Here is a 9,057-nt window from a genome sequence, read left to right on the forward strand (position 1 = left end):
CCAAAATATTCCTGCATCCTTCAGCAATTTGAGGCTCAACAAGTTTTCAATCAATAGTTTTCAACATATATTTTAGATTTTAGGCTATTCTTGCCTGGATGGAAGTGCAGTGCCAGTATTTGCAACATGCTATACAACAGACCCTACAATTTCTCTGTGCATCATCTGAAAGTTCACTTCTTTTGCCTGCTTTAAGCTGGCTACCTGCAAAATCCTTAATACAACCTAGATCTTACCCTGAAAGAACCAGCAGATAGCACCCCTGTATTCCCTTCTCCATATCATTTAACAATTTTACAGAACTCTCTCTTGTATTAAATTTATTTTCAGCCTATCTTTCCACATTTCAAAACCTCTATGGTCCTTGGACAGTCTGCACCACGATCATCTCTGCATCTTTCTTCACACCTTCTCCAAGGTTGTTTGGTTCTTCTTGAGATGCTGGGACCAGGGCTGCATAAGCTATTTGATATTACACAGAAATGAGTAATATGTCTGTGCAAACATTTTCTTTGTTCTTTATTCCTCTCACAGTAGTTCTAACACTTGATCAGCTTTTGTCTAAGCAACAACACAGTATCTTTATAGTGCCATTTACTCCCCAGTTGTTAGTTTTGAATGGTAAAAACCAACTCTGAGCTCACTGCTGTACAAAGAAAATCAGTTTTTGCCTCACTCCAGAAAATTAGGGTTGTGCACTGGGTTTTCTTTCGTATCACACAAATATTGCAGATGCCTTTTTAAGACACTCATGTAGGAGTAATTTGTATTCATGGCATTTTTAAAATAAGCTGAACAATACAATGGTCTGTTTCTTGTTCAAGTCAAAGAAAACTACAAAATTCAACAAAGATCCTACATACATACCTTTTAATACACTACAGTTTAGCAATAAGAAAATATATCAGATTTGGTTTCATTCTAAAAACTCGAAACCACTTTCTCTAATATTCTTCAGCAAGGCTGATCAGCAGAATCTAAACCTACAAGAATATATTAACATTGAGAGTTACGACCTATGAAGCTACAGTATCACCAAAGAACTCTTGAGACATGTCCTAACTGCGTAGCACCAGTGCTGAAGTGCAGCAACTCTTTGAGACATATCCTAGCAGTGGAGTGAGAAGTGTAGGACCCTGCTCAAGATACCAAATTTTCCAGCAACTACTGGAACTCTGCCAGAGACAACCTGTGCCCCAAGCAAAAGGTCCTGAACTGGTGCTGCAGCTTTGCACAACAGAGAGACCACTGTGGCCAGCCAGGAGAGCAGACCCTCAGAGACACTGCAGGAGCCAAGGACTCAGCAGGAGCCCAGATTATGGCACAATTAGACTGCAAGGGTATAAAAGCTCAGGGATTTGGTTGTTCAGGGTCCCTCCTTGGAGGCGCCCAGCTCAAGCTGGCTTTGTGTTTTGCACCACGATTAAATTGCTCTAAGGACCCAAATGTCTCTGGCTCTGCTATGGAAAACCTGGGGTCGAGCTGGTATGGGAAACTTGTCTGACTGTGAATGTTGTGTGTAGAGAGTCAAGCAGAGCACACACTGACTCACTGGAGCTGCCCTCTGCAAAGGGGCTTCAGTGCCAGCAGTGACAGCCTCGGGTGGTGGGAGTGCACCCCGGCTGGGGGACTGCACTTCCTGAATGGTCAGACGGGAGAGCTTCCTTACCCTGCCACTGGAGTTTTTCAAGACATGACTGAAATGAGGACTACATAATCTCACCTAGGTTCCCTTTCCCACAAGGGGTTGGACCAAGTGATCTTTCAAGGGCTGTTTTAGGATTCTTAGCCAGTGGCATTGGCCCAGGCAGCTTGCTGTACAAGTGGCACCAGTTGAGAAGGAAAGGTAAAGTAGGATATGCCCTACATAAGTTTTGCTTGCTGTTAAGAGTATTTTCTGAACATCCAGTAGATTGACCTGAGAAAAGGAGCACTCAACCACATACAGCAGTTCAAGTAAAGCAACAGACCAGCAACACCAACAAACTTTTATGGGGTACTGTGATTCACTATTACTAAGTTAAATGAATTTCCCTTCAACTGCTTGTCAAAAGGGGGGAAATCGCTGAAGGGAACTTTTATTGCCAAGAAATGGTTCCACAACTGTACAAGAGAGATGCCCACATGATATATTACACGAAATCCTCTGTCTTCCTGCTCTGCCTTGAGAAAACACAAGACTACTTTTCTTCTGACAGTATCTTTGCCCAGTAAGATTTGGCTGCCGCTTACCCTGGTCTTCCTTTTGACAAAAGCCCATCAACACAACCTCATTTTCCTTCCATACTCTGTCTTTCTCTTATTTTTGTCTTGTTATCCCCCCTTAACCCCCAAAGCAAGTCACGTCACTTAATTAAAATGCCATCTGTGACTTCAGCATTCATTGTACCTACAAGTCACAACAAAAATCACCACAAATACCAAAACTGGCATATAGGCAGGTTTGGAACAAAATGCATCAGGATTAGCACGGGTCTCCAAGTCACAGTAGCTCTACCAAAGCACCTGTTAGTAGGAGCCTCTTGATTCTTGTCCTACAGTACAGCAACATATCACCAGGCAAGTAACTGATCCACCTAAATCAGGCTCCCACTTCTGAACACACGCACACAACTTCAAGTTATTGAAGACCAGAATGTTGCAATGGAGGGATACAGGTTCTTTAGAAAAGACAGGCCAGAAGACGAGGAGAAGTTGCCTTTTATGTCTAATTTAAGGAAAGTCTGAGAGCTGGGCCTGTTCAGCCTAGAGAAGGCTGGGAAGTGAGGGTGGTCTATCTTATCAATGTATTAAAAAACCTGAAGAGAGAATGTAAAGACGACCGACTCCGCCTCTTTCCAAAGGTGTAAGCAGAGAAATACATAATAAGTGAAACACCAAGAGGATCAATACCACAAGTGGCAAAGGGCAGGGAATCAGGTGGGTGTCACTCAGAAATTCCAGACAGCCCAGCTCCCCTCGGCACAGAAGGGGCTCTCCCCACGGCGTCCCCTCCTCCGGCTGCCGCGGCCAGGGCAGCCTTCAGGAGCGCACCGCCCCCGCGCAGCACCCAACCCTGGGGAACCGGGGGTGCAGAGCGGCCCCGGGGCAGGGCTGGGCCGGGCCAGTCACCCCACCTGCGCCAGCAGCGCCTCCCGCTCCCGCTGCTCCCGGCTCCGCTCGCTCTGGGGCCCGGACGCCATCCGCACACCCGCCGGAAGCCGCGCAGCGGCCGTACGGCAACGCCGCCGCGACACTGTCGTGAACAGCGTCCGGCAACGGCGGGGGGTGCTGCTGCGGCTGCTCCCGATGGGGTGCGGAGCACGGCGGGGACAGCCGGGCATGGGGAGCACGGCAGGGACAGCCGGGCATTGAGGAGCATGGCGGGGACCTCCCCGGAGCCGGGCTCTGGAGCCGGGTCCCTCAGCCCGTCTGCCCTCTCCCGGCGTCCATCGCGGCGCGCTCGGCTCATGACGGGGTTGTAGATTTATAATCTGTCCTGAGTTGAAAGGGATCCACAAGGATCATCGAGTCCAACTCCTGCACAGGACCATCCCCAAGAATCACACCGTGTGCCTGAGAACATTGTCCAAATGCCTTTTGTGCTTTGCCAGGCTGGTGCTGTGACCACTGCCCTGTTCCAGTGCCCAAACACCATCTGGGTGAAGAACCTTTTCTTAATATCCAACCTAAACCTCCCCTGACACAGCTCAGGCCATTCCCTCAGGTCTTGTCACTGTCACCACAGAGAAGAGATCAGTGCCTGCCCCTCCTCTTCCCCTCTCAAGGAGGCTGCAGATTGCAGTGGGGTCTGTCCTCAGTCTCCTCTCCTCCAGGCTGAACAGCTCAGTGACCTCAGCTATTCTTCATACAGCTTCTCCAGTCCCTTCACCATCCTCATTTCCCTCCTTTGGACACTCACCAACAGCTTTGTGTCTGTCTTATACTGTGGCACCCAGAACTGCCCCCAGCACTCGAGATGAGGCTACCCCAGCTCAGAGCAGAGCAGGACAATCCCCTCCCTTGCCCAGCTGGCCATGCTGTGCCTGATTCCCCCAGGACAGGGCTGGCCCTCCTGGCTGCCAGGGCACTGCTGCCTCATGTCCAACTTGCCATTGACCAGAGCCCCAGCTCCCTTTATGTTGTGCTGCTTTGCAGCATCTCATTCCCCAATCTGTCCTTACATCCAGGGTTGCCCCGTCCCACACACCCAGGTGGGTTCCCCACACCTTGCTCAGAGCTCACCACCTTCACAGGTGGAGGTCACAGCGAATACCATGCCATGGCACAGCAATTTATTGGAGCCCTGTGCTGCTTGACCAACAGGACCACACAGTCCAGGAATGGGCATTAAAGGAGTTTCCCTGCCCAATCATCCAGAAGCCTCTCCAGCAGTCACACTCAGACCACCTGAGCTGGCCCTGGCAGCTACACACCCCACAATCAGACAGGGTTTCCTTACCGGCTCTACCCCAGGTTTCCCACAGCAAAGTCTCTGACATCTCAATCCTTAAAATAGTTTAATCACAATACCACAACAAAATAACAATTTGAGCTGGATGCCTTCAAGGAGGGACCCCAAATGAAGAAACCTCAGGGCTCTAATACCCTCACAAGCACAGTCCAGGCAGAGTCATGTCTGGAACCCTTGGCTCCTTCCGTGTCCCTGAGTGTCCAGGCACCTAGCTGGCACCCCATGTCCCTGTGCCCTTTGGCAGTTTCACAGTCTCTTGCCTCAGGCTCAGGCTTCTCCCCAGAGCTCAGCCTACAGCTGCACACCAAGCAGTAAATGTCATCCTCAGCAATGGGAATTCTGATGTCCCGGCTCATCCCTCCTGCTGGGCTGAAATTCTGTTAGTCTGGCCTGCTTCTTTAGATTGGCATTAATGAGAGCAAACAAGGGATCATCACCCAAAAGATCCTCTCAGGTTCCAGTGCCATGCAGTGCCCAGTGCTCCCCACTGCTGTGAACACCTCCAGGTGATCTTCCAGATACTTTCTTGCCTGTTTGCAGCTGGTTCAGTGCATCCTTGCTAGACTGTGACCTCTGTAATGTCAGGGTGCTGGCTGCTCAGAATGTACCTGGGTGAGCAGAGGGAAATTCAAAAATAGGCATGTTCAAGCACTTGAAAGTTGCAGTTGGCCAACAGTGTTTGACAGGGTTTCTATGCCTCTGATGAAGCAAATGTTTATCTGGGACATAATTTCTTTGGGATGAGATCAGAGCATTATTAATGTGTCTGATCGCAAATGTGTCCACAGCTGCCAAGTAATAACATTCTTTAGGCCAAGGTCTGAGCTTATAATTTGTTAGCCATTTGCATGGGGCAGTATGTTTTCAAAGTGATAACAGTAATTTAATCATAATCTCCATGGTGGTATTAAATGTGTAAATTGAATTTGCATATTTGTTCAATTTATGCCGACAGTTAACAGCATCTCAAGAAAAACCTGTTGTAGATCACCACTAGGTGTAGAATGATAACTGATAAACTTCCATAGGCACCATTTGGAAAAGCAGTATGTGAAACCTCTTCAGGGAGCCATTTACAGGGCAAACAGATGGACAGAGAAGACGTTCCAGCAGGATCGACTAATGCTACTTTCAGTCCTTGGCTATATGCAGCAAAGTACACTGCTTGAGAGAGAAGCAAGAAAAGAGCATGTTTGCCCCATTAAGGAAAGCCTCTTCTCTGATTGTGATGTGCTCTTCTCACCAACAAATTGGCTTTTTTCCATCTCAGTGCTACCACTTGTTCCAGGCATCCAGCAGAGTATCTCAAGTGGGTGCTCTCTAACTCGCTCAGCACACAGCCAGGCATATGGGCTTAATAGATTTGCATTGAATCTAAACAGAAAATTGATAGTCCATGAGCTGAGCCAACCACTTGTGACTGAATCAGTTTAGGAAGTATTTGAAAATGAGAACAGAAAGCGTGGAAACTCTGGCATAGCATGAATAAGCGTGGACAATTTGGGAGTGGGAACAGGGCATGTTTTCTACAGCAGAAATTTACAGATAAAGAAGAGGATTCAAAGCACGGTGTGAGCTCTTGCAGTGTTAGGTACTATTCTTTATACCTGTAACCTTCCATGTCATTAACAGGGTGGTTCTGTAACTTTAATTTAAAACCATTTTCTAATACTCCTGGTTTAGAAAAGAAACTGTAACACAAATACATTCTAGAATCTCAAAAACTGAAGAACAGTAAAACCTAGAAAGTTATTTCTGAGAGCTGTCTTTATTTTGAAGTTAGCAGTTAGGGAAATGGTGACATAATTTAGTTTCCTCTCCTTGTTCAAGAGAAGTATTTCTCAAAGGGAGCAGATAAAAATTAAAGTTTAGCCTTATTTCTTTCAAGATATTAGTATGTCTGAGAGCTCCTCACATGCTCAGAAATTTTCAGTGAGCTTAGAGAACTAGTTCCTGGTATATCACTTTTAATGGTCAACTAGGCACCTCTGTTCAATTGTCTCATTCTCAGTACCAAAGTTAAATAGGCTAATAAAACTGTAATGACTGGGAGATACTGATTTTTGATGAACTCCTTCAGGGAGGAGTTGACCTTTCCTATTGAAGTGTTATTTTCCATTTAATGGCACATTTTACACTTTCTCTGAAAGAAACTGGTGACTCTCCAACTGACCTGTGTTATAAACCTCCACGCTTCTAACTTTCACTACTTGCCTTCAACTCTCAGCTTGATGTTTTATTTTATTTCAAAAATGTTAAAAAAACATCCTCCCCACTCAGTGTGATCCTGGGCAGTTCTCTTTAAACAAGAGACAAGTTTTCACTAAGGAAAAAAAGGTGCTCTTTTCCTGAGAATACAAAATCTTTTTCCACCGTGATGCTGGAGAGAATTTCTCACTTCAATTATAACAACACATTATGAAGTCCTCATACTAAAAAAAAAACAGTATCCAGTAAGATGCTGGTAAGAGGACAAAAAGGAGACACACTCCAGTCAAAATGTACTTCATTTCCGTTAATTCTCATTCTGTTCGTTTTTAAAACCACCTAGTTTTCAGTTGCCATCAAGCAATCCTTTACATTCGGTTCTGAGGCTTACTTAGATGGGAATTTTCATTGTCTTGTCTCAGAAATAAAAATGTCAGTCCTTGGAGAAATTGCAGTGGAAAAAACCCAAACAAAGAATGATGCAATTACAGGGAAAAGCATATTTATTTCATAGAAATTTCATTATATTTACTCAGGAGAAAATTAAAGCAGCTGCGTCTAAATTCAGTGCCATAAAATGATAGAACACCTCACCCAAAAATCAATGTAGCAGCAATGCCCGGGTTATTAGTTGCTCTTGCCTGAATTGTACTGTGAGTGGTTCAATTGTGCAGTGAGCACCTGAAGTGAAAAACTGGACAATTTTCTACTGTCCATCAAGAAGAGTGCTCCTGACAACAACAAAAGAGCCCCAGTGACATTGAGGCTCCTGACAGCCTTGCTTGGAAAGGAGAGCTCAGCTTGCAATGAGAACAAATGAGGAGGCTGTGGTGGATCGAACAATGATTCACCCATTACTCCATATTCAATAGCAAATTGCGAGTTGGTCTCCCCCAAGCAATAGTTATTTTGTTCATTTCCTCAGCTTCTTTGAAAAGAGATGATAATTTTGGCTGTAGTTCAGCAAACCAGGGGGGTGGGGTTTAGAAACATCCATTTTCCCCCTCCTCACCCAAGTTTGATGACTGTAATAAAGTGAATCCTTCATCTGGGAAATTCTCTAGTGACAACTTGGCAGTTCTGGGTTAGTGGTTGGACTCCATGATCTTAGATTAGAGGTGTTGTCCAACTGAAATGATTCTGTTATTCTACTAATAAATGTTTTGTGAGGTAGCTGTTACACATGTCAAATAACTTGTTCAGTTCATTTCTTGGGAAGATTTTACATGCTTTGTTTGGTTTTTCCTTTGAGATGTTGAAAACATTTTTATCAGACAGGAAGCTCACAGCAGCTCCCTCGTCTGTGATTTGCTGAGAATGGTGACACACCTTTGGGAAGAAATGACTACATCTTCTGGTGCCTGCTCATCTTGGAGAGGTCCAGAGCTGCACATGTCAGGGAGTTTCACATTAGCTGCTTTGGAAGTGAGACACAAATACTGACTCAAGATCACCTGGCTGGGGCAGGAGATTAAAGCCCTGGGGCTTTCATTTATCAGTCCCTATCCATCACACCAGTGCAATAGTAACTAAAATACTCTTAGACAGAGTTTCAGTGCAGTGCAATGGGTTGGTTTTGGTTTTGGTCTTAAGTGAGATTAAAGCATACTTTTGATTCTTAAAGGTAGGCCAACTCCAGAGGCCATGTTGTAGTCCCCCAGAGTTGTATCAGCCCATTTGTTGCAAGAGCACCAATACCTTAAACTGACATTGGCGACACTGTACAGAGTTATCACAGCCTTTGGCTGCTCCTGAGACCTTGGGGCTGTCTTTGTCCTTTTCTTCTGCAGGGCTGTAGCTCATTCCAATGCACACTCACATGGGCAGCACACAGTAAGACAAAGGGAGCTGCAGTAACTGTCCCAGCTGGACTGTACACATGGAGTATTTCAGGAGTCTCCTCCTTTCACTGCAATACAGACAATAAAAAAAGTTGGGAGCATGTCTTTCTTACAAAAAGGTGAACACTCATGGGAAAAAATTGTTGAGACCAGTGAGGTCTTGCTCCATGGAAAGGGCTCCAAGGCACTCCAGCACTGTGACAATAATTGTACAGAGAATTTGACTGCCACAGAGAGTGTTCATAATTGTCTCTTTCAGCAGCAACTTGAACAATTTACTCCTCTCCAATTTTCACCCCACAATTCCTGAAATTGCTTTTCATTTTTCTTTATATTTTACTACTGTGCTTAGAGGGAAGGGCAATTTCATATCCAATTCTTGTCTTAGCCCTTGACCCAGAAATAACTGTAAATACTGAGTAATATGCCTGACATCCCAAGTCACTGTCTTTGTCACTGTTCTTGACAGGAAACCCTCTGACAAGTGCAACACTACCAGCTTGTCTAGCCCCTCACATAATTTTGAAGCACAAAGGCCCCTCCAGGCCCCTGTTG

At 45.5% G+C, this 9,057-nt stretch overlaps 1 protein-coding gene across 1 annotated transcript in view; it reads right to left on the reverse strand.

Moving 5' to 3' along the window:
• CWF19L2 (CWF19 like cell cycle control factor 2) overlaps positions 1-3,194 on the reverse strand; it is a 65,218-nt gene extending 62,024 nt beyond the window's left edge. Inside the window, exon 1 of the mRNA XM_033052912.1 lies at positions 3,117-3,194. Coding sequence (XP_032908803.1) covers positions 3,117-3,182 — 66 coding nt within the window. The 5' untranslated portion in view covers positions 3,183-3,194. The remainder of the gene's footprint in view (positions 1-3,116) is intronic.
• Positions 3,195-9,057: the final 5,863 nt, after the last annotated feature.

The sequence above is a fragment of the Catharus ustulatus genome, chromosome 2, assembly GCF_009819885.2.
Source record: "Catharus ustulatus isolate bCatUst1 chromosome 2, bCatUst1.pri.v2, whole genome shotgun sequence".
In the NCBI taxonomy this organism is placed as follows: domain Eukaryota; kingdom Metazoa; phylum Chordata; class Aves; order Passeriformes; family Turdidae; genus Catharus; species Catharus ustulatus.